At 45.8% G+C, this 25,534-nt stretch overlaps 3 protein-coding genes across 5 annotated transcripts; 2 read left to right on the top strand and 1 right to left on the bottom strand.

The window, feature by feature from the left end:
* Positions 1 to 409: 409 nt before the first annotated feature.
* On the top strand, positions 410 to 733 carry LOC142465423 (uncharacterized). The gene has a single exon (XM_075569381.1). It carries the CDS (start codon positions 410 to 412, stop codon positions 731 to 733), a length of 324 nt encoding a protein of 107 aa, XP_075425496.1.
* A 2,118-nt stretch (positions 734 to 2,851) lies between these two features.
* On the top strand, positions 2,852 to 6,000 carry TIGD3 (tigger transposable element derived 3). Its single transcript, XM_075569715.1, has 2 exons — positions 2,852 to 3,412; positions 4,267 to 6,000. Exon 2 carries the CDS (start codon positions 4,302 to 4,304, stop codon positions 5,706 to 5,708), a length of 1,407 nt encoding a protein of 468 aa, XP_075425830.1. The 5' UTR covers positions 2,852 to 3,412; positions 4,267 to 4,301; the 3' UTR covers positions 5,709 to 6,000.
* Positions 6,001 to 7,219: 1,219 nt separating this feature from the next.
* On the bottom strand, positions 7,220 to 10,220 carry LOC142465616 (cystatin-like). 3 transcript variants are annotated; one of them, XR_012787933.1, is made up of 5 exons: positions 9,968 to 10,220; positions 9,134 to 9,247; positions 8,446 to 8,552; positions 8,165 to 8,273; positions 7,220 to 7,962 (listed from the first exon to the last, which is right to left on the bottom strand). XR_012787933.1 is itself a non-coding variant. In XM_075569716.1 (3 exons), the coding sequence occupies exons 1-3, from the start codon at positions 10,184 to 10,186 to the stop codon at positions 7,879 to 7,881; spliced, it is 417 nt and encodes a 138-aa protein (XP_075425831.1). In that variant the 5' UTR covers positions 10,187 to 10,219; the 3' UTR covers positions 7,220 to 7,878. The 3 variants fall into 3 exon arrangements, 1 of the variants encoding a protein (XP_075425831.1); XR_012787932.1 differs by having other exon boundaries at positions 8,165 to 8,552; XM_075569716.1 differs by lacking the exons at positions 8,165 to 8,273; positions 8,446 to 8,552 and having other exon boundaries at positions 9,968 to 10,219.
* Positions 10,221 to 25,534: the final 15,314 nt, after the last annotated feature.

Raw genomic sequence — 25,534 nt, 5'->3', positions numbered from 1 at the left:
GACTACTGGCAGCTCAATGCTCAGACTGTAGCAGATGCCTATCCCATGTCCCGCATGGATGAGCTCTTAGATGAGCTCGCCAGGGCGAGGTATCTGACCACCATGGATTTATCCTGGGGGTATTGGCAAATTCCGTTGACCCAGGAGGCGCAGGAAAAGTCAGCTTTCATCACCCCGAGTGGCCTGTATGAGTTTTCAGTCATGCCATTTGGGATGAAGAACGCGCCGGCCACTTTCCAGCGCCCGGTCAATAGGTTATTAGAAGGGATGCAGGGCTATGCATGGATATACCTGGATGACAGCCATTTTCAGTAGCACCTGAAAGGCACATCTACAATATGTAGCAGCGGTACTGGGTAGGATCAGGGAAGCTGGTCTCACTTTAAAGCCATCTAAGTGCCAGGTCGGCATGGTATTATACCTTGGGCACCGGGTAGGCGGAGGGCACCTCAAGCCTGAGCCCACCAAAGTGGAGGCAATTGTAAACTGGCCAGTTCCCTGCACTAAGAAGCAAGTCTTAGCCTTCCTAGGTACCGCTTGCTACTACAGTAAATTTGTTCCCCAGTACAGCGCCCTGGCCAAACCCTTGACAGACCTGACCAAGAAGCGGCTCTCGGTTCTGGTAGCCTGGTCTCCTAAATGCGGGGAGGCATTCAAGGCCCTAAAGGCTGCCCTGGCCAGCACTCCCATCTTGGCAGCTTCCGACTACAGAAAGCGGTACCTTGGGAGGTAGCTTATGCCACTATAGAGAAGGAGTGTTGGCCATTGTTTGGGCACTAAGGAAGCTACAGCCCTACGTTTACTGGCAGGCTTTTACCGTGATCACCGATCACAATCCCCTAAGTTGGTTGCAGAGGGTGCCGGGGGAGAATGGAAAGTTGCTCCGCTGGAGCCTTGCCCTTCAAAAATGTGATTTTACTATCCAGCACAAGAAGGGTAGTGTGCACGGCAACGTGGATGGTCTCTCCAGACAGGACAACCCCAGTGAACAACAGGCCTCTTGGACTTCCAGGCTTGTGGAGCCACCTGATGGGGTGACTGCCCATTGGCCTTCATCTTGAGGGGGAGATGTGACAGTAGGGGTAGCTGGCCTCACATAATAAAGGTGAAGCTCGGCTAGCTACCCCGTGTGTTTTTGGCCACCTATGCACACTTGCATGGCGGACACATTTTGCATGTTTTGACCCCTTATGGGAACTAGCCTGAGAATTGGGAGTTCGGGAATGGGGTTATTAATGTATATATTGGGGGGGAAAGGGAACCGGGAAATGTATATACTGTAAAGCACTTCTATTCCTGGTACCACTGTATTTCCCCTCAGCTAGCAGGCTTGTATTGTGGATTGTGTGTCTGCATTTCTATGGAGGCAGACTCTGTGATTGAATCAGCCGAGGCGCCTGCATAGAAATGATAGATTAAGATAAAGGCTGGGAGCGGCGAGGTGTTAAGACATTTGGTGAGTGGGGAAGGGCGGCATTCAGGCCCGGGGATGGGCTTTCAGTGCCTTTGTTCCCTGCAGACTCTGAGGTGCATACCCAGCGGGAGGTTTAGGGCTGGCCAGGGGGAGCCGTTTCCGGGTCGGAGCCCCGTAGGCACAGTTCCCATTGGCCAGTTCGAATTCCCCATTTCCCAGCAGCTCCGTCACCAGGAGGCGGTCTTGAATGCCTCCGCCCGCCTCTGGCATTGGCTGCACCATCTCAATCTGTACTCTGGTTGGTCGGCGGCTCCTCCATAGTAAGGATAGCCACTGAGGGCTATGTAAGGAGCGCTGCCGATCAGAGTACCAGATCATCCTGTGAGTTTGACAGTGATTCAACTGGTGGGGATTTCAAAGCTGCTACTGTGTGAATAGCACTTTGAGAGTCCAGGACAAGAAGCATATATGGTAAGCCTACCTGAAGCAGGCCACTGCACCTAGTCGAGGCTAGAGGCCCTCAGTTTGTATTGTATCTTGTTATTGTGAATTTTGTTCTGACTGCTGGCTTGCCAGAATAAACCCATTTTATTCAACTTCTTTGTCCTGTCTGGTGATAGTGATCACAGTGCTTTAGGTGTAAAAAGTACTGGTCTGCCATGACCGGGGGATACAGGGAGGGGAGAGATGGGCATACAGGGATGGGAGGAAGAGGGGGATACAGGGAGGGGGAGGGACAGTAGAGGGGAATACAGAGGGTGTTGGAGAGAAGGAAGACAGGAAGGAAGAGGGGGGATACAGGGAGGGAGAGGGGATACAGGGAGGGGGAGGGACAGTAGAGGGGAATACAGAGGGTGTTGGAGAGAAGGAAGACAGGAAGGAAGAGGGGGGATACAGGGAGAGGGAGGGGAGGGAGAGGAAAGGGGGGATACAGCGAGGGGAGAGGGACGATACTGGCAGGGGGGGATACAGGGAGAGGAGAGATACAGGGAGGGGAGAGACAGGGGATACAGGGAGAGGGGGGAGGGAGAGGAAAGGGGGGATACAGCGAGGGGGAGGGGCAGTAGAGGGGGATACAGAGGGTGTTGGAGAAGAGAAGGAAGACAGGGAGGAAGAGTGGGGATACAGGGATGGGAGGGAGAGGAAAGGGGGGATACAGCGAGGGGAGATACAGGCAGGGGGGATACAGGGAGAGGAGAGATACAGGGAGGGGAGAGTGGAGATACAGGGAGGAGGAGAGGAGAGGGGATACAGGGAGAGGGGAGGGAGAGGAGATAGCGGGAGAAGTGATTAATGAGAGTGGGACGCTAGCGGAGAAGGGAGGCGTCCCCCCCCCTCTCTCTCCCCTTCCCATCTTCTCTCTCCCCCGTCCTCTTCTCTCCCCCCCCCTCCTCATCTCTCTTCCTCTCTCTCCCCCCTCAGGAATTATCATCCAGTTAACACTGCTACCCCAATGAGCGAAACCCTGTGATCTTGGGGCAAACCTCATAAAGCCCTCTCCCCCAGGCTGTTGTCCTTTACGATGTATGTTCTATAGGGAACGTAAGGGGTTAGTAATATTCATGAAGAACATCTCTCCATTTTTAAAGTCCAGCTGAAAATTCAGAAGGGGGGGAGAGAGGAGGGGTGATTGGTAGAAGTAATGAGAGTAAGAAAGGGAATGAGCAAATAAAGAGTGAAATGCCAATGTTAATGATATGCCTGCCATGTAACTAACTATTCAGAATGTGTCTAGCAACAGCAATTAAACTCTATGGCAGATTAACTGTATCTCCTCCCAGTGGTCACTCAGTATAACTACAACTCCTGAATCCTCAATCCCTTTTTGCAATGCCTCAGTGTGTAATGAAGAATCCAGAGCCAGGGTTTGCCTGCAATGTGCAGCTTGTGAGCAGCATGGAATCCAAAACAGCCCTGAGATCTGCAGGAGGATTCTTCTGTTTAGTGTTATATTAGGCTATGACTTTCAATGCATAACTCTGGGCCTGCATTCACAAGGTATGTGGAATGGGAAAACATGTTTAACTCCTGGATTTAATCCAGATCATTTCATTAAGAGGCATAATTGTGTTGATTAAGGCCACAATTAAGGTGGGGGGTAATTAAAAGGAAATGTGGACACTAGATGATCGGGGACAGGATCAGACAGTCCTTGGTGTATATGTAATGTAGGGTGACCTGACTGCAGGGTATCAGGGACAGGATCACACAGTCCTGGGTTTATATCTAATGTTCTACCTTAATGTTACTTTTATGTCTGAAGCACTTATTCCCATGATCTGTTATTTATATTATCTGTTATTTATTTGATTACCACGTGTATTACTACTGTGAAGCGCTATGTACATTAATGGCGCTATATAAATAAAGACATACAATACAATACAATGTAGGGTGACCACCTGACTGCAGAGTATCAGGGACAGGATCAGCCAGTCCTGGGGTTTATATCAAATGTAGGGTGACCTGACTGCAGAGTATTATCAGGGACAGGATCACACAGTCCTAGGCTTGTTATATTAATAAAATAATATTTGATTTGGGATGTAAAGCCAATATTTCTTGCACTTTCTTTTCCTCCCTTGCCCTCTTGTTTTCCTTCCTCTCCCCCTTCCCTTTCTATCTCGGTCCCCTTTCCCTCCCCTCTCTCTCTCTGCCTTTCCCTCTCTCTCCACATATTCACCCCTCTTTCTCTCTCCCCATCTTCCCTGTCTTGTTTCACTTCTCTCTTTTTCGTGGTTGCTTCCTTTGGTTTACATCTCCCTCCTTCCTCCTCTTTTCATCTCGCCCTTTCTCCCTCCTCTCTTTTCCTCTAACTCTTTCCATCTCTCTCCTCCCTCTTCCTCCATTAGCTGCTCTCTCCTCCCACCTCTCTGCTCTTCTCGCCATGGAGCCCAGCGGAAAAAAGAAGCTCCACGCCCTTTCCCTGGCAGAGAAGATAAGAGTTCTGGAGATGCTGGACGAGTCCAAGATGTCTCAGTCAGAAGTGGCCCGGATCTTCCTAGTCTCCCAGCCCCAGATATCCAGGATCTGCAAGAACAAGGAGAAGCTGCTGGCCGACTGGTGTAGTGGAACTGCTAACCGCCAGAGGAAGCGTAAGAGGGAGTCCAAGTACAGCGGCATAGATGAGGCACTTCTCTGCTGGTTCCACATCGCCAGAACTAAGATGTGGGATATCACTGGCCCAATGCTTCTCCAGAAAGCCAAGGAGCTAGCGGATATCATGGGCCAGGAATTCATTCCTAGCATTGGGTGGTTGGTTCGCTGGAAGAGAAGGAATAACGTCTGCTTCGGCCCACGCCACCGGCCCAGCTTCTCAGATGAAGTCTTGTGTGATGATACCCCGGCCGTCGACCTTCCTCAAGCCTTGAAGGAATTCTCCTCTGAGGACGTTTATGGCTGCAGAGAGGTCTCCTTGTTCTACAAAACCATGCAGCCCGGGAGGAGGGACGGGGTGGAAAGAGTTGGCGTCTTCTTGTGTGCCTGCGTCGGGGGGGAGAAGCGCAGGGCATTGGTGGTGGGGAGGCAGAGTTCTCACCATTGTTTTTTTGGTGTCCATGGAGACTCCCTCCCTGCTCTGTATCGGAGCAGCCAGGATGGACACATGACCCCGGAAATCTTTTCCGAGTGGTTGTCTGGCTTCGACCACGAAATGGAAAGCTGTGGCCGTACCGTGGCTCTACTCTTAGACCGTGAGGTGGCTCAGTTTAATGTTGTGTTAAACAATGTCAAGCTGGTCTACCTTCCTCCCAATGTCCGCCTCATCACACCTCTCCACCCAGAAATTGTCCGGGCTTTCAAGTACCACTACAAGTCCAGGCTTCTAGGGAAAGTTTCAGCCTTGAAAAGTGAGAGGGACTGCTCCGAATTCTCCACGGCTAATGGCTTGACCTTGTTAGACGCGGTTCACATGGTGGCCGCATCCTGGGAGAAAGTGAGTCCGAGCACCATCCAGAGATGCTTTGAAGAATTGTTGAAGACACCGGGAAACAGAGCCCTCGCCAGGACTGACCTCCCCCTCCCGGCCGGGATGAGCCCTGAAAAATTCAGACGCTTTGTGGATCTGGAAGAGGAGTCAGTCTTCCACCTGCCCGAGGAATGTTCTTCTTGCAAAGAGGAGGACATGGATGGAAGTCCACCTCAAGATCTGATGGATGGTCTTCCCACCAAAGCCGATGCTCTGAAGGCCCTGGGAACTTTACGGAGGTGGTTTGAGTGTAACGGCTCATCGGAAAACGTTTTCCGAAGGTTTTATGAGTGCGAGGAAGAGGTGGAAAGACTGTGCTGCCAATAAATACACCATCCCATGTTTTGATGTGTGGGTTTCCCTTAATCAGTCCGAAAATATAAATTTACTTTGCTCATAGGATATATATGACATAATTTTGTTGGTGAATGTGTTTTTTTTTTTTAATGACAGGATGTGATACTTGTGGTGCCTGCTTCAACAAAAGTGTGTGTCTTGCAACCACAAAACCTGGAAGATCTTTGGGCAGGCCTTCAGCCAGCTCTTGATTGACAAGGAACGATGATGTATAATATATTTGTTTTTGGACTGATTAAATCAAGCTATGCTTTAAAAATAATTCTATTTGATACCATATTTCGGAAAGAAATGCTATTTAGGTGGTGGCGGTCCTTACCTTAAGCTCTTGATACTACGTTACTGTAGAAACAGAGGGATGAGCAGCCGCATAAAAGGTTCCATACCACCTACTTAATTTATTCATGTTGTAGAATTACATTACTATTCACTTTTACAAAATACCTTTTCTCGAGTCAGAGCTTTTGCCTTGATGTCTACCTTGAGTTGTAAAGTACTTTATAGGTTGTGACACCTTTTACTAGATGGACCAACATATCAATTGTACACAGTACTTACAAAGTGCCTTACCCTTTCCGTGAGCGATACAGATGACATGCTTGACAGGAGATGGCCCTCCTGAGTAGTTCATGTGTGCAATATAAGGTATTCTGACTATACATAGATTTCTGTTCTGCCCTTTTCCAAGCATAATAATATTAGCGTGTTTATTTACACATGTTTTTGTTATGCATGTTATTTGCTTGCTTTAGATGTATGATTTCACCTCCCAGTCTGATAAGCACTGTCAGGGGGCTATATGTGGGGGGAGGGGAGGGGCGGTGCAGAGGGTATAAAGGGGCACATTTGTTTGGTATTTTATTCTTGATAAAAGCCCAAGTGACTGAAACAGTGAAAATAATTGATATTTAGTTCTGTAATGGGAGTGCACATCCTCAATTATTTTCAGTGTGTGGCCTTCATCTAACAGTGGATTGATAAGGGATAGAAGTAGATGACTTGATAAAGGTTATGTATTGGTCTAAAATGTCAATAATTTGTGAATTTATCATTCAAAAATTCCTGTCAGTAGTGCCGAGTCACCCCTATACATGGGCATACGCAGGCCCCTGACCTTGCTAACCAGAATTGTCCTCTAAACACAATGACCCCCACAGTATATGGATGTAATAAACCCCACACTGCAGTGAACCCTTTATAGGGTCAGTCCCCCATAGGACAACATGTACTAGTGACATGTTTAAAGGGTCACACCCAGGTGGCAGACACCTCTTACCAAACTGCTACCGAGATGTATTACTAACTCATCCGGTTAATTTAGTTTGTAAACATGCTGAGACGCGGGTTTTACTCGGGCTGTTCCCTTATGTACGATGTTACTGCCGTCACCAAGAGATTACACGGGCAGCACCATCTCTCTGCTTGATCAGCTCTTTGATAACCCCTTCCTTAACAGTAAAGAAACATTGACAGACACTTCCTTCCGGGAGCCAGAAAAATGCAACTTGTACTTTATTATTTGCAGAGAAACAGAAATGATTAAACTTTGCGTTTAGATCAGTTGATGAAGGCAATTAGATTTTCCCCACATGTGCAGCATCTGATCCACACCTTAACTACTACATCACACTTCACCCACCTCCCCCTCTACACCAGGGGCAAGCAAACATTTGGCCCTGGGCCCCCCCATCCCTGCTTGGCCCCAGTGCTCATACTCCCCTACCTGGTATCCTGTGTCAAATAATGCCGCGTCACCCGAAGCCGTTGGAGAGAAGGTAAGTGAGTTAGAGACCTCGCACACTCCCCAGCATTTAATTTAAATGCCTTGGGGGGGGGGGGGGGGGGGGGGGGGGGAGCTTGGGACTTCTAACCACCATGCCCGCCAACCAAAAATTCTCACGTCCATCAGTTTCCGCACCCCACTCTACATCACCTCCACCCACAACAATCCTTTAAATGCTACACAATTCCTCCAGTCACACCCCCATTTCCACCAACACCTTAACCGCTTCACCATGCCTCCACCAAGTATCTGCATAAAGCCGCTGATGTGAATACGACGACGCCAACTCACAAAACACTCAGAGACGGGGATGGAATCAGATTAGAGAAGCCGTGTCACATTGACCAGGGATTAAGATCAGCAGGGATTGCATTTCTGCGACTGTAAAGTAGTCATGTTGTTCCATGGGACACTGTACACGATAAACACGCACCTCTCCGCCTGCAAAACAAGGAGGGAAATGTAAGGCACAATTCCCACCGAACAAATACAGAGTCACCTTTACATCACACAGGCGTGCAACACCGAGAGATACCCTATTTCCTCGATTCCAAGACACTTTTTTCGATTTTCACATGAAATCGGGATGCGTCTTGGAACAGAGATATAAAAAGTCTACGGTACGAACCCCCTCTTCACTTACCATGTTTCAGGAGAGGTCCTATGTCAACTGAGGAGGCAGCGGTCCCACATCAGCGGATGGTTGAAGATGGACAGCGGGCGGGAGTGCGGTGGCAGGACAGGTCCCAAGTCTGCAGGCGAATGAAGATGACAGCTAGCGGCAACGGCTTGGGATGTGCACACCAACAACATAAGTTGACCGTGTCTGACTTCCGGTTCCAGTGTGCACCTCCCAAGCCGTTCCCCTATGCTGCTCTGCTCCTGTTATTATGATCTCCTGCCACAACCCTCATCTTCATTCACCTGCAGCTGCACTCCCGCCCGCTGTCCATCTTCAACCATCCGCAGATGTGGGTCCTCTCCTGCTGCCGCCGCCGCACACTCCATCCTCAGCTGACATGGGACCTCTCCTGAAACATGTAAGTGAAAAAGTAATTTCCCTCGATTTGTAAGGGCCAAATCGATGGTGCGTCTTACACTCGAGGAAATACGGTATCTGTATACAGAGACCACACACCCCAGGGTCTAACTGCTATGAATCACCAATCCCCTGGAAAATAAATGCCATATCTATTACTTATGTATTCCTCTTGTTTCACAGGAACAAAATTCTGCTTTGCTTAAATCAGGCAACCTACCAATGTGTGGGAATGTTATTATATCCAGCAACAATTACATGTTTAATATATTACGATCTACATTTAACAGGGAAAAGACAAATTTGTCCTATAGAAACAAGGTTTAACGACCCAAAGTGACGTGTTTGGGGCCAGTGCCACATAAGAGCAAAGTGAACCAATGACAGTGACGCGTGTAATGGGTTAAAGGGTCAGTCCACATAGAAGCGAAGTGACAATGGCAATAATGTGATTAACAGGTCAGTCCCATGTAACAGCAAAGTGACCCAATGACAGTGATGTGATTGAAGGGTCAGCCCCTAAAAAGGAACAGTGACCCAAGGACAGACTGCATGGGCCACCACATCACTTACCCGAAGTTCCTGTCCGGCTTGCAGGGCGCAGTTCCCTGTAGCGAGGTTCTGACTCTTCCTGCAGTTTGTGTTTCCTAGGATCATGGTCACGTTGTAATTTATTCCGGCCACCACCTGAGAGAGATCACACACACACACACACACATTACCATTTCATCCTATGTCACATGCAGAGCCGCATTGCAAGGTGTCATCTGTATGTACATGAACCTGAAACAGATCACACTGTTGCTGGGTTTAGAGGATAGAATTGGGGGGAGATCTGTACCAGATCGCAACATTTCAATGAAGCATTAGAATAGATTAACCCATACACTCAGATCAACAAATTGTATTCACTACTGTGGGGCCTGGGGTGCACGTCAGGCCGGTCAGTGGGACCTGGGGCGCACGTCAGGCCGGTCAGCGGGACCTGGGGCGCACGTCAGGCCGGTCAGCGGGGCACAAAACCTGCATTTTCACATCAGATCCAGAAACTCGTATATACACCAACACCTGAGTTTGTATACTCAGATCAATAGATATACATACACAGGAATATGTGTACACACGGGTATGGTGTTTACACAGTGATAGAGATCTCTCGATATACACACGGATATGTGAATATAGGAATATACAGATACCTGCTTCTATATAAACACAGGGATGTGTATATAGGGATAATGAGTGTATACACACCTGCTGCTACATATACACACACACAGAGTGTATATAGGGATATGAGTATACATGCATAGAATGTGCATATACCTGCTTCTATATATACATAGGGATATATATTTATATATACACACACGCTATATATATGCACAGGGATAAGCATATATATACCTGCTGAGTGACCTGCACCGGCCGCACCATCCTGTATACCATGGCGTCGTTGCTCCCCCGGTTATACCGCTGCTCACAGAACCGCAGGATCTTTTGCACCGGCGCGCTGTCCGGATTCGCGGGACTCCACCCGCCCGTCATATGCCCCAGCTTCCCCAGGAGGGGCCCAGGCAGGCAGAGGAAGCCGAGCAGCAGCGAACACACCCCGAAACCCCACATCACTCCGCTCCTGCAGTAGCTAATGAGCAGGACGGGAGGCGCGCCTGCTATTTATAGGGCCCGGTCGGGGAGCGGCAACCAATGAAATGCAGGGGGTGTGGTCAATGTCGTTGTTTACGGAAGAAGTCGGTTTAACCAGCCAATAGGAAGGAAGCTTGCGGGTCAAGCCTCGGTGTGGGGGAGGTGCTTGCAGTTTCAACAACCAACAGGGGGTTTCACACTGTAACACTCATGCATACAATGGCGACTGAAAGCCAATCAGCCTGCAGACATCGGGCGATAGGTTCATTCATTCCGGTAGCACTTGTAAGACATGAGACTTATGATAACTAAAGTAACATACATAGATTTGTGATTCTAAATTATTTAAAGGGCATTGAAAGACAGCATCAATGCTGGAACCAGATGTTGTAGTTGAATTGGTGTCAAGAGTTAAATTAATTTTTTCTTGCATAAAGTAACGAGCGGCACTGCTTCTTCAGATGCAAAGCTTATGTTAAAATCGCCGCTTAAAATCATGGGTATTGTAAGATAATTGTTGTTGAATAAGCCTGCGCCTTCAATAGAGTACGGTAGTAGTATGAGATTGATGTATTTGATGATAATCTCTACATTTGAGTTTGGGGAGACGTATATGGCGGTGGAGAGGAGCATGGTCCCGTTGGGTAAGATGCACTCTGCTGCGCATACGTCTGCAACCGGTGTAATAATGACAGATAGTTTAGTAGTCTGACGATGGATTATATTTAAATGAGGCGTAATAATATGTCCTGTATGTTGCTTGTTGTAGTACACAGCAACTCCACCGTCGCGAACATTTTGGCGTTTAAATTGAATTGCACATTCAAAGTTAGGAATAGTTACTTGTTCGTTATTGTCTAACCAAGTCTCTGACAGGAGTAAGATGTTGCAGTGCTGTGTTACTGAATCAGTGAGGTCTGCATGGTGCGCTCGAAGACTTTGGCAGTTTAGCGAGAGCATAGAAAGATCTGTTTGGTCATGGATGAAAAATGGAGCAAAGTGTCTTGCATTGTCAGAAGTTGGTTGTTTTGTAGTCTTGCAAATTCATTTCGAAGGCCCATTGTGGAGGTAACATTTCTAAGTCCATGATAGAATGTCTTTTCACCCTTTGCCATGTACAATGTACAGTCCATTAATGTCGGTGACGCCAATAAAGCAAAGTACACTAACTGTTGTTTGTGTCCTTTCTCATATTCATACTCAACGCTGTGAAATGTTCCTCCTTGTGATTAATGGATTGTAATAGCACATGCCGGTATCAATGGAAAATGATTGTGTTTAGCTGTGATTGATCTGTTGTTGCTTAGTGAGATAGTTGTGGTTTGTCTGGCTTGTGGCCGCGCTGTGGGTTTTATGCTGTTGGATTGTATGTCAGCAGCTGCTTTGTTGCACGCTATTTTTCCCACTTTGGGCGATGTGAGAAAATTAAGCCATAGGCGTTGAACTTGCCCATCCTCGTTGTATTGAATGTGAAGTAATGTTCCCAAGGCACCATTTACCAGGCCGTCAGTAACATCTACATTAGTAGGTAAGGTTTTCCAAGGACGAGTGGGAGTTTGTAGGGTAAGCCAGGGGAGCGCAAACTTTTAGTGCTGCGCCCCCCTGTCTCTCTTCCCCCGGCTCTCGCACCCCCGCCTACCTTCATCCGCGTCAGATGTTGCTGCGGGGTCATGTGACCCAACGTCACGTGACCCGCGACGTCATTTGACCCGTGTGACGTCACGTCACATGGCGCCGCGGCGTCATTTGACGTCGCGTTGCCATGGCGATGCGTCACAAAGCGGCTGAATCCCGGTAAGTAAACAGTTACAGAGGCCTCACGCGATCCCTCGGCATTTCATTTAAATGCCTGGGGGAAGAGCTCGGGACCTCTGCAACGGCCCGCGCCACCCCAAAGCAAAATCTCCCGCCCCCCCTAGGGGTCGCGCCCCCCACTTTGCGCACTGCTGGGGTAAGCCACCGGTATCGAGCACAGACATTTTGTAAAGTTTCTGCCGAACGTGGGATTCTTGCTCTGCGTTTCTACATCTAACACAGATATCTAGTGCTATAGACGTTACTTTTTACACCGCGACGCTCAGGATCAATTGATTGTACGTGTTGACCGAATGATTGCGCGAATAGAGACGTATTCCATTTATACAGAGATGGTCTGCGTCGTCTTTGGTGAAGAAACGTGATTCTATTAGTTGTTGCTCACATTCATCCAATTGTATGCCTTTACCAATTTTAGTTAGTGGAAAAAGTAATATTTGACTGATGCATAACTGGAGTTCATGGTATTGAAGTCCACGCCACAAAGTGGGTCCCGCCATATGCTGTTTTATCTGTTTTTACATGGGTGTTGCACAAACTGGAGGCCATTGACGTACACCACCAATTAGAAAGCATCTGCGTTGCCCCACAGGTGCATAGCCCGATGGGGCTCCCCAAGAGCGGCACCCCTCTGCAAAGGACCAGCATGCTAAGGGTTAACATTTGCTTGTTCTCTGTGGAACGTCAACCCCACCCACTGGAATGTTACCGAGCCATGAGGACACAAAGAGCTTTTGTTCACAGCTGCATTGCATCTCAGCCACCCACCCCAGTGTGCATCTGCGTTGCCCCAAAAGGAGCGCAGCCAAAGGGTGTGAGCCGTTTGCTGACGTTCGCTGATGTTTGGTGATGTAAAAGTGATGTTAAAGTTGCTCTATTTCAATCTAAAACTCACAAGCCTTTTATCCCCTGTACCCATTTTTCCAACTATATCTGTCTGTGATTTGACTGTATAACCCCTGTTCTTTAATGTAACCATGTATTTTTTTATAACTCTGTGCCCAGGACATACTTGGAAACGAGAGGTAACTCTCAATGTATCACTTCCTGGTTAAACATTTTTATAAATAAATAAAAACATTTCCAGTTATTTGTTTAAGTCTGGCGTCGATTTGCGACAATAACTCTGCACTTATCATACTGACTTCATCAATGATAAGGACTTTGCTGTATTAGAAGAGAGGGCGATATTGATGAGCAACTTCAATAGAAAGTGGCAAATTTCTAGAAATTTATATTTTCAGAGCGCTATGTACGGTAGTGCCATCAATCGCCACGGCAGCTTTACCGGTTGGGTGTACAAGTAATTGTAAGCATTACAGTATCTGTCGGTGTTACCAAAGCAATTGTAAATGTCCATTAAAAGTCGCATAACAAAAGTTTGAAAACAGCCGGCGGACCCTATAAGAAAAATCTGAAGTGGTTTGGCAAATGGAGGTAGTAGGCTCCAAATTCAATGCATTAAGAGGCCTTTTTTTTCATTAGCCATTTGCATGTTTGCAGAATTGGTCCTTACACATTAAATTCACACGTTTCTTTGCAATAGCACCAAATTTGTTGAGTGTGGCGAGTCTAAGATCTGCATTCATGGCACTGTCTGGATGATCATAGAACTGTTAGAACACATCAGGTTCTCGTTGCAATCTGGTTACCCAGTTGTGTAAGTCCCTCTTGCAAGCTTCATCAGCATCTGCGTCGCCTTCCTGATAGCACATTTGTCTGCAGATTTCTATAGTTTTGCGAATGTCCAAGTCAGATTCGGAGACTTTATGTTGTTCTAAAATGAGCTCCTCATTTTGCTCGTAGTTAGAAATTGCACCTTGGATAGAATTTCCTCCTCCTTTTTTCGAAATGGCATATGTAGAGTGATTGTTTGACACTTATATTCATTGACATCTTCAGCCATGTCATAATTACGAGAGCGTAATATGCTTGGATAGAGACATTTCTTGTACACTCCTTTGACGCTACATGTGTCATTGGCGACAAAATATGCCATTGTTATATCCTCCAAGTTTTGTGGTCTGTTCTCATACTTGTCAAAGCAGTTATCTTTCCATATGTCACAGGAATAATCTGTGAGATTATCGTCGTTCACCACATCGGTAGATTTCATAGACGTTGTCGCTCAATAGGCCAGACGGTGGGAATGAAAGCAGGAGATCGAGAGCGCATTCACATCCAGGTGGGTATGTATCAAAAATACTCTTGATACTACGTTACTGTAGAACAGTGTTTCCCAACTCCAGTCCTCAGGGAACCCCAACAGGTCAGGTCTTAAGGATATCCCTGCTCCAACACAGGTGGGTCAGTCAGCGGCTCGGTCATTTTGACTGAGCCACCTGTGCTGTTGCAGGGATATCCTTAAGACCAGACCTGTTGGAGTTCCCTGGGGACTGGAGTTGGGAAACACTGCTGTAGAAACAGAGGGATGAGTAGCTGCATAAAGGTACCATACCACCTACTCCTTCATTTGTCGTATAATTACATTACTATTCACTTTTCCTTTTACAAAATACCTTTTTTCGAGTCCTAGCTTTTGCCTTGATGTCTACCATGAGTTGTGAAGTACTTTATAGGTTGTGACACTGTGACGGTGAGGGGGTAACCAGGCTCACTAAAAAAGGTTAAACCCACTTGGTTGCCCCTTGTCACGGTAACTTATGACAAGATATAATATACACAAAATAACTGGGTTGAACTGAACGAGGCTTAGATATAATAAAGTATATTTATTCCTTAAATAGGTGAACACAGCAAAATAGTACAATTAACAGGCAAGAAGATAACACTTACTTAGGGTGGGGGATGAAGAAGTATCAGATAGCAAACAGTTTATATACCTTTGTAACTCTATTCTTAACATTGAATACAGACTATTGGAGAACAATTATCTGTATCCAATCTATAACGTGGGAACACAGTTTAACCCATGCCCCCCAGCTAGTTAGCCCATGCGCACTGGGACTCTGAGGGTCTCATTTCTGTAGCCCCACATTTAAATCAGGGGCGCCGGACAGTCTACCAAATGTTTGTTTGTAGGTGTAAGAAGTAACACCTGCAAACCACTCTGGCTTCATGCTTCTCCGCCCTCATGTAAACAGTTAGAGTGGCGGATTCTTTTGATCAGTACTTAGTTTCTAGACATTGGGTCGCCCGCCAGACCATTTTCATTCCTTTGTGTGAAGGGTTTTTGTCCCCGCTTTGCAGTACAGTATTAAGGTAAAAACACAGACATATTAAAATATCCGGTTCCGTTGGGTCTAGCGGGTCCAAACTTCCCAGACCTTAATGCCGGAACTGGGACACTATAGGGTCCAAGTTTCAGCCCGCTGCGACCTTCAGAATCGGAGATACACAAATACTACTTAAACCGTTTCATACTTTAATACAAAATTCTCCGTTGTAAATTAAATCACGGTTTTTCACTAAATTCCCATTGAAAACAACGGGTTCCGCTGCCATAGACTTTCAATGGTAATCCGCGGCCATTGGCCGCCGTTGAAGCCTATGGGGTTTCTCCGCCATAGCCGGTCAATGGGAACCGGCCGCCATTGAAGTCTATGGGAAAAACTCACGAACCTTTATGGTGGTCCATACTCCGTCGGGTTGGTCAGAGAGGGTCAAGGATGGTTCTGCAGCCATGCCGGGGCAGTGACCACAGGCACCCCAAACCATGGCCCTATGGACCCTCCAGAACCGGAGATATGGGCTTATGATTTGTAGGGTTTCGGACTTAGCCGTTTTCTCGTGCTGCTTCTGCCGCCGCCATTGGAACCTATGGCGCGACCCGCTCAGCCAGCACGACCCTTTCGGGGAGTCCTGGATTCTGGGACACGGTGGTGGTGGTCGAGTGAGGGGAGGCCTAGGAACTAGGGGCAAAAAGAATTTTATTTCTGGGTGCCCTAGAACCTAAGATTCCCACGGCACTTGACGTTGAACTTGACCAATCAGTGATGAAAGCTCTTTTTCAGACAATGTATCCGCTTTGCGGTTTGAACGGCTGCCAACTCGTTCCTGGAAAGCGCCGTCGAGGAATCTCCAGTGAAGTCAATGAGACCATTGACTTACAATGGGAAACCGCCGCTCCTCCTCTCGGACGCCACCTGCTGGTCTTTGAGGGAAACAGGTCCAAAACAGCTAGATCCGCCATTGAAATGAATGGAGCTTCAATGGCGACCTATGGGACTCTGCAAAATGGTGCCTGAAAAGGCGGGAAAATTAAACAAAGGGCTATAATCACTATACAACTATTAACCCTTGCCCTCCTGGATGGATCCCAGTGTATGTGTGGTGCAGACACTGACATTATAATAAAACATGGGAACATACATTTTCATGATATAGCAAGGTGAAAACCACGTTCCTGGACCACAGTCCAGTTAACTCCTTGCCTCCCTGGTGAGGATAGGGGGGTGGCCATATGGGGTGTAACCCCTTTAATACCGGGCCAATCTCCCTCTCCCTCTACACCCCTGAACTGTGTTTTGGGGTCTTAGAGTGTTAGCTCTTGGACCCGTGTATTGCGCATGTGTTGCCTTGCAGTGTGAGTATAGTATAAAGGAAGCAGGTCAGCTTACATTCTATCTCAATACACCAAAAGGCTGTAACATATTTTAACAGAAGCGTGTATAGAAGTATACTTTATTAAGCAGCAGTGTTTTAAGAAAATATGTTTTACTTTATACATGTAACATAAGGCAGGGTTTTTTCATCATGGGATCAAAGGAGAACTCCTGGCCACCCCAGGTTTTGGTGCCAGGTCGTCTCTTGGAAGTCCCATAGATCAAAGTAACACTTGTGCCATGGGTGTGAGCAGCCAGGTGGGCAGGATAGCTAAGTTAAGTGCTAGCATCCTGGGATGAAGGCAAGCTATCCTGGCCAGTTGTCATCTGCCCCAGACTTTCGGGCATTGAGCCCGTGGGGGGCTTAGAATAGTAAGTGAGCAAGATGGCGATCTGCGCACATGCCCTCTTACTTTTCTGAAGCCATAGGTTCCAGCTTTCACAAACCTGGCAAAGTGTGCAATTGGTCAGCCATGAAAGTCCCACGCCGGGAGTTGGTGGACAAGCTGTGGGACTGCCTGTCCCAAAGTGTATAAGACAGCTAGTCACCATCCCAGAGGTGTGATTCAATGTGTGCTCCAAGAATTCCAAGCTCTGAGTAAGTCATCTAAGATTCTCAGAGGCTAAGTGTCCAGTTACAAGTCTCCAGCAGGAAGAGGCTACTTGAAGGAAAAGATGCCTAGATTATTTTGCTGTTTGTTTTGCAACGGTTACTAGGGTAAGCTTGGTCATAAGCCCCTACAACTAGGAAAGGTAGTTTGTGTTACCCCAGATTTCCAAAGTAAGTGTATGTTTAGTGTAAATTGTGCTACTGTACATTGTGCGTTTGTCTTTCCCTGACATAAATAACAATTTATTTTACCTCCTTGTTTTGCTCAATCATATGATCCCGGTATAAATGTGTTGATAAACCTGTTCTCCCGTGACAGACACCTTTTACTAGATGGACCAATATATCAATTGTACACTGTTTCTATCGGCAGCACAGAGAACTTTCCTCAGATCAAATGTATCGCAACTTACAAAGTGCCTTAGGCTGGGGCCATGGTGCCGCAGACTGTGCGGAGGCGTCCGCACGCTGAGTGATCAGACTACCTTATGGCTGTGATCGCGTCCATGCGGCGTGCGGAAGCAGGAGGGGCGCGGGTTGCGCAAGAAATCAATTGAAACTGATTTCTTGGCGCGACAGGCTACTCACGTGAGCGGTTCGCCCAATGAGGGCAAACCAGCTCCGTGACGCCCCTAGGCACGCCCCCCACGGCCAGGGAAAGCACCTGCTTCACTCGGGTCACTTCCCAGCATCCGCATGCCTCCACGAGGGCGAAGGCACCATGGCCCCGGCCTTACTCTTTCTGGGAGCGATACAGATGACATGCTTTACGGGAGGTGGCCCTTCTGAGTAGTTCATGTGCACGATATAGCGATGTCCGGTATTCTGACTAATGTGACAGACTGATGATGCAGAAACAGGCGCTAAACACTACTAGTGATCACTAATAATAAAGTGAAATATATAAACAATGTAATATTTGTGACTTTAGTGACTCAATTGGTGCCAAATGAAGTGATTATTAAAAGTTGTGACTCCCTGCTCGAACCCTCTGGAAGGGACTGTCTTCACTGGTCCCAGAAGGTCGATATGTATTCTCACAACCCGGGGGGAGCATATAGAAGAAAAGCAACAACAACAAAAAACAATCTAAGTGCAGACGGTAGAATCAGATGTGTGTTAATTCACTGGATGTCTTGGCTCATATGTGCAGCCTACTCACAGGATAGCAGTAGTGTATGGGCAACAACAGGTTACTGGAAATGTGTTCAGTCTTCTACACACCGGCGTAGATTCATTCCAACTATCATTATGATGGTGAAATATAAGGACAGAGAAAAATACCCATGGTGCAGATCAATGGTAAAATGGTATTACTTTATATAGAAGCTTAAGAATGCGCACTTACAATATAAAAATATTAAAACAACATGTATCACTCAAGTGAATAGAGCATAGGTCGGATACTGCCGAAGCTCACCCCGTCGCCTCCGTTCTGTGTTTGGTGGATTCCACGACACTCTGCCGTCTGACTATACAGATTTCTGTTTTGCCCTTTTCCAAGCTTTGCCGTTTGAGCGTAATAATATTAGCGTGTTTATTTACACGTGTTTTTGTTATGCATGTTATTTGCTTGCAGTGTTTGCTTTAGATGTATGATTTCACCTCCTGGTCTGATGATCACTGTCCTAGGGTGCTGAAGGGGGGCAGGGGAAGAGTTGTATGTATGTCTTTATTTATATAGCACCATTAATGTACATAGCGCTTCACAGCAGTAATACACGTGACAATAATCATATAAATAACAAATAATACAAATAACACAAAGGGGAGAAGTGCTTCAGACATAAAAGTAACATTTAGGAAAAGGAGTCCCTGCTCCGAAGAGCTTACAATCTAATTGGTTGGTAGGAAGAACGTACAGAGACAGTGGGTGATCATTTTGATAAGTGCATCCGCACGGGGCCAAGGTTTATGTATGAGGTGTTAATTATCAGCCATGGAGCTACTCATATGCTTCCTTAAGCAGTTGTTTTGAGGTGGGTCTTAAAGGTGGATAGAGAGGGTGCTAGTCGGATATTGAGGGGAAGGGCATTCCAGAGGTGTGGGGCAGTCAGTGAGAAAGGTTTAAGGCGGGAGAGGGCTTTAGATACAAAACGGGTAGAGAGAAGACATCCTTGAGCAGAACGCAAGAGTCGGGATGGTGTATAGCGAGAAAGTAGGGCTGAGATGTAAGGAATTGAGTGTGTGATACAGGATTTGCTAGGAAGCCAGGAGAGGGATTTCAGCAGGGGAGACGCCGAGACAGATTTTTGAAATAGTAGAGTGATTCTGGAAGCAGCATTTAGGATAGATTGTAAGGGAGACAGAAAGGCCAGAAAGTAGGAGGTTACAGTAGTCGAGACGTGAGAGAATGAGGGTCTGTATCAGAGATTTTGCAGTCGAGCAACAGAGGAAATGGTGTATCTTGGTAATATTGGAGGGGAAAAAACGATAGTTTTTTGCTACCTTTTTAATGTGAGAAGAGAATGAGAGAGAGGAGTCGAGTGTGACCCTAGGCAGCGTGCTTGGGCTACTGGATGAATTATAGTACTTCCAACAGTAATGTGGAAGGAGGTAGTAGGGCCAGGTTTGGATGGAAATATGAGGAGCTCTGTTTCTGCCATGTTAAGTTTAAGTCAACGGGGGCCATCCAGGATGATATCGCAGAGAGACATTCAGAAACTTTAGTCTATACAGCAGGTGTAAGGTGAGGGGTAGAAAAGTACTTTTGTGTGTCGTCAGCATCGAGGTGATATTTGAACCCAAAATATATGATTAGATCACCTAGAGTGTGTAAAGAGAAAAGAGAAGGGGTCCCAGGACAGAACCCTGAGAGAGATCGATAGAGGAGGAGGTGTTAGCAGAAGAGACACAAAGTACGATGGTAAAAACAGTACAAGGAAGCGCTAAACACTTTGACAGTAAAATAAGTTCCAAATGGAGATTAAAACACTTATAAGAATATATTTAAATGTGACAATAAATTTATAAAATAACCTAAAAATACCAATATCAACAGTAGATGGATAAAAGTGATTTTGCGTTCCTGAGTATAAGTCCTGCAGCCACAGTCCAGATTAGGGGAGTTTCTGGTACCCTCACACAGTCTAGCAAGAGTTTATCTGGATGTTTGGGCGCAAGAGGCTGTAACAGAGGAAACGGCTATGTATGGAAGAGAACAGTTCTATAGCTTTGAAGCAGTTCTAAATAAAGAGATACTTAGCTTGAGAGTTTGTTTGATGTGTGGATATGAAGATTCCTTCTGCCGTCCTCAGGGAATGGGGAACTGTACCTTAGTGAAGGAATACATAAGGACACATGGCATAATAACGTTTATAAAAGAAAAAGATGATTGTGAGTTTGCAAACAGCAAGATTGTGTGCACAGTCGAATGTTAAGCTTCCCAGCTTTACACCATTGGTGTCCTCCGTCCAGGCACTAGGTTCTGTAGTGTTTTGTGCTCACTCAATTTGGTGGGATCCTCCCCCGGGGGCTGTCCGCTCCCCTCGGCGTTGGTTTCCCTTTTCACTCCCTCGTGTGTGCTGCTGCGTTCCAAAAACTCCTTCTGGTAGTGCTCGATTTGCTGCGATTATCTCCGTCGGTGTAGTGGAAGATTGAAAGCTCTGTGTAACCAAAAGTAACCTCTTCCGGGTATCGTGACGTCAGGGCAAGGCTACGGTGGCTCAGAAAGGACACTCTACGCGTTTCACAAATTCAATTCACTTCGTCAGGGGAAGGTTCATGAGGCGTGGTGAAGGCTCTTATATACCCACCAGCTTACGCGTTACGATTACCATAACTGATCACCGAATCCAAAACACCCTTGGGTGATTGGTGTGATGCTGTAGATCATGTGATCCATGATAATCAATTGTAGGTATACAGTCTTAAATGGATTACAACGTTCAAATGAAAAGAATATATAGCAAATGTATGCCTTTAATGATTTGAGTAGAAATGGACTTAGAGGTAAAGGATCTATTAAGCTATGTTAACATTATATATAAATAATTGGTTTGCAGAGAGGGTAGCAAACATGTGACTAACAGAAAAAATGTGAACTAGTATATATTAGCTCAATGGAGAGAAGGGGTCAGATGAACTAGTTAAGGACTCCAATATTAGATGTAATACAAGATGGCTAAGGTGATAAAATAAGGGGGGGGGGGGTTGAAAGCAGGATTGGACTTTGATCCAGCTAAAAAATAAGTGATATAAGTTATAGTATAAAACCGTATTAAAACTAATTATGATTAATAAATGTATACACAAAATGCGCCTTATCCAATATGTTATATTATACTGTGAATGGTACAATACAAATGATTAATTGATAAGAATTTGATTATTTTGTTTGGTTTTGAAATCGTAGAATACCATGTAAATGAAAAAGTAATTGTTTTATATGTTGGTGGTGACTGGACTATTTGGATGCTTTTAAAATGGAAATATTAATAATGATTGATTAAAAATGTGGGTATTTTAAAAAAAGAATGTGAAAGGGTTCCAAATTTGTTTTAGGTGGTGATAGTTTTGATTGATTTGGAAAAAAATTAATTAGAAAAATATTTCCAAATAAGCATGCATTCCCAGTTGTTGACATAAAACCGTATTATAGAAAACAAAAAAAAATCAAAATCAGTCAATATTCAGTCCTAATGGAGTCATTGTTTTTGAAGTATGTATCCAATAGGATTCTCTCTGAGATATACTTTTAACATAATCACCATCTCTCCAATCAGCTGCAACATATTGAATGCCCCAAAATTTGAGATCACTAGGATTTCGGCCATGCTTAAGTCTAAAATGGTTAGAGACACTATGGCTCTCAATCCCTTTTTCGATGTTCCTAATGTGCTCTCCTATTCTGTTTTTTAGCTTATTTTTTTCTTCCTATGTACTGGAGTTGGCATGAACACTCCAGCATGTAGACCACTCCTATACAGGCAGTCCTCGGTTATCCAACAGAATCCGTTCTGGAAGTAGCGTTGGATAGTGAAACCGTTGTAAAGTGAGTCCCATGTTAAATCAGTAGCGGTGAGCGTTGGATAACGCATTCAGGCGTCAAAAAAAGGCCCTTAGGGTTGCATTGTAAAGCGTTGGTTATACCATTCGTTGTAAAGTGAAACGTTGGATAACGAGGACTACCTGTAGTGTTACATGTTATGTTTAATTTTAAAAGATTTTGTCAAATTAGTCGAGTAGAATGCTTTACTGGTTCTCTCTCGTGTTTTGTTTGTTCTACATGCTCTGCAGTTCAGGCATCTATGGAACCCGCCACTCCCTGTTGTGAGCCAGCATTCCTTTTTTGTCTGTGCCCTTATTTTATCACCTTAGCTATCTTGTATTACATCTACTATTGGGGTCCTTAATTAGTACATCGGACCCCCTCTCTCCATTGAGCCAATATATACTAGTTCACATTTTTTCTGTTAGTCACGTTCTACTCACTCTGCAAACCAATTATTTATACAGCTTAACTCCGTTAAAGACCACCACGTTATTAACGGGGTCGCAGAAAAAAATGGCCGCCACAAAAAAAAGAAATAAATAAAATGTAAAAAAAAAATAGCCACTGCATCAGTGCTACCGCGTCTGCCGGAGGGGGAAAGCTGAGAACTCTCCCAGCGTTCCCAGACCCGGTGGGGCAGCGGCAACCGCACACAGCACTTACCTGGCATCTGACAGCTCTTCTCCCGGTCTCTGCTTCCTGCTTCCGTCTTCCAAGAGCAAGCTCCCTTAAAGAGACAGTGTGTCTCTGTGTGTGTGTGTGTGTATTTGACTGTGTGAGACTGTCAGTGTGTGTGTGTGTGTGTGTGTGTGTCAGTGTGCGCGTTCTGTGAGTGTATGCAGTGTGCTGTGTGCATGCAGTGAGTGTATGCAGTGTGCTGTGAGTGTATGCAGTGTGCTGTGAGTGTATGCAGTGTGCAGTGAGTGTATGCAGTTTTTTTTTTTTTAATTCGGGGTCCATGCTCAAACCGTGTTATAAGCAGATCCGCGTTATAGCAGATCGCGCTATAACAGGGTTGAGCTGTATATAATGTTAACATGGTTTAATAGATCCTTTACCTCCAAGTCCATTTCTAGTCAAATTATTAAAGGCATACATTTGCCATATATTCTTTTAATTTGAACTTTGTAATCCAATTAAGACTGCATACCTACAATTGATTATCATGCATCACATGAGCTACAGCGTCACACCAATCACCCAAGGGTGTTTTGGATTCGGTAATCAGTTATGGTAATCGTAACGCGTAAGCTGGTGGGTATATAAGAGCTTTCACCACGCCTCATGAACGTTCCCCTGACGAAGCGAACTGAATTCGCAAAACGCGTAGGGTGTCCTTCCTGAGCCACCGTAGCCTTGCCCTGACGTCACGATACCCGGAAGAGGTTCCTTTTGGTTACACAGAGCTTTCAATCCTCCACTAAACCGACGGAGACCATCACAGCAAATCGAGCACTACCAGAAGGAGTTTTGGGAACGCAGCAGCACACACGAGGGGAAAAAGGGAAACCAACTCAGAGGGGAGTGGACAGCCAAAACTGAGTGAGCACAAAACACTACAGAACCTAGTGCCTGGAAAGAGGACTCCAATGGTGTAAAGCTGGAAAGCTTAAAATTCGACTGCGCACACAATCTTGCTATTTGTGAGTTTGCAATCATCTTTTTCTTTTAAAAACATTATTATGCCATTTTGCCTTATGTATTCCTTCACTAAGGTACAGTTCCCCATTCCCTGAGGATTGCAGAAGGAATCTTCATATCCACACATCAAACCAACTCTCAAGCTAAGTATCTCTTTATTTAGAACTGCTTCAAAGCTATGGAACTGTTCTCTTCCATACATAGCCGTTTCCTGTTACAGCCACTTGCGCCCAAACATCCAGATAAACTCTTGCTACAAAAGTACGATGGGAAAGGTAAGAGGAGATCCAGGATAGAGCTTTGTTACAAATGCCAAGAGTATGGTGAATGTGGAGAAGAAGGTAGTCCAGGAGTATCAATCTCTGCAGAGCGGTCGAGTAATATGAGCAGAGTGTAATAACCTCGGTCTTTGGCAGCATGGAGGTCATTAGAGGGTCTAGGTTAGAATAGGTGTTGAGGAGAAAAAGAAGCAAGCGAGAGAATACAAGACGTTCAAGGAGTTAGAGACAAAAAGTAGGAGGGAGACGGGTAGGGTTAAGCTTGCTGTTTTTGAGTAATGGTATAACTGTTGCATGTTTGAAGGAAGAGGGAAAGGTACCAGAGAAGAGGGAAGAGTTAAAAATGTGTGCGAGCGTAGGGATTATAGTAGGGGCAAGAGATTTTAGGAGATGGGAGGGAATGGGGTCAAGAGGGCATGTGGTAAAGGGAGAAGAAGAGATCAGAAACGACACACCCTCCTCTGTGACAGCGGATAGTCAAGGAAGGCAGGAGGAGAGTTAGGAAGAGGTGTAGGATGGGAGGATACAGAGGGGATGGCCTGACGTATGGAATCCACCTTTCCCTTGAAATAGTTGCAAACTTTCAAGGTGAAATGGAGGAAGCAGAACAGGGAGCAGAGGGTGGTCTGAGTAGGGAGTCAAAGAGAGAAGAGTCGACATGGGTTAGACTTGTGTGTGTTGATTAATGAAGAAAAGTAGGTTTGTTTAGCCCGAGAGGGCAGAATTGAACCAGGATAGCATACATTTGTAGTGAAGGAAGTCTGCGAGTGGGAGATTTCCTCCAGAGATGTTCAAAGTAACTAATGCAGGAACGCAGCATGCGTGTGGGAATTTAGCGCAAGTAGAGTTGTGACACTTAACTGAGGGAGGGAGGATATAAGGGGCACATTTGTTTGGTATGTTATTCTTGATAAAAGCCCAAGTGACTGAAACAGTGAAAATAACATCTCGTTCTGTAATGGGAGTGCACACCCTCATAATTATTTGCAGTGTGTGGCCTTCATCGAATGGTGTACCGATAAGGGATGTAGATATCTATAGAAGTGTGCGCACAGACCCCATAGCTAGATTAAAAAAAATATATATATTATTTGATAAAGGTTATGTATTGTATGAAATGTCAATTTGTGAATCATTCAAAAATTCCTGTCAGTAGCGCTGAGTTGGGCCCTATAAATGGGCATACGCAGGCCCCTGACCTTGCTAACCAGAAGTGTCCTCTAAACACAATGACCCCAGAGTATATAGATGTAAGAAACCCCCACACTGCAGTGACCTCCTTTATAGGGTCAGTCCCCCATAGGACATGTACTAATGGCAGTGACATGTTTAAAGGGTCACACCTGAGTGACAGGCACCTCTCTTACCAAACTGCTACCGAGATGTATTACTAATTCATTTGGCTAAGTTAGTTTGTAAACATGC

Source organism: Ascaphus truei, chromosome 14, assembly GCF_040206685.1.
Source record: "Ascaphus truei isolate aAscTru1 chromosome 14, aAscTru1.hap1, whole genome shotgun sequence".
Classification (NCBI taxonomy): Eukaryota; Metazoa; Chordata; class Amphibia; order Anura; family Ascaphidae; genus Ascaphus; species Ascaphus truei.
Note: the sequence above shows the minus strand (reverse complement) of the source record. Positions and strands in the feature narration are given on the sequence as shown.

Coding starts and splice junctions, on each gene's coding strand:
- LOC142465423 (XM_075569381.1), top strand. CDS start 410: ATGGTATTATACCTTGGGCACCGGGTAGGCGGAGGGCACCTCAAGCCT.
- TIGD3 (XM_075569715.1), top strand. CDS start 4,302: ATGGAGCCCAGCGGAAAAAAGAAGCTCCACGCCCTTTCCCTGGCAGAG.
- LOC142465616 (XM_075569716.1), bottom strand. CDS start 10,186: ATGTGGGGTTTCGGGGTGTGTTCGCTGCTGCTCGGCTTCCTCTGCCTG. Junction 9,248..9,967: donor CGGTGCAGGTCACTCAGCAG/GTATATATATGC, acceptor GATCTCTCTCAG/GTGGTGGCCGGAATAAATTA. Junction 7,963..9,133: donor AAGCCGGACAGGAACTTCGG/GTAAGTGATGTG, acceptor CTTGTTTTGCAG/GCGGAGAGGTGCGTGTTTAT.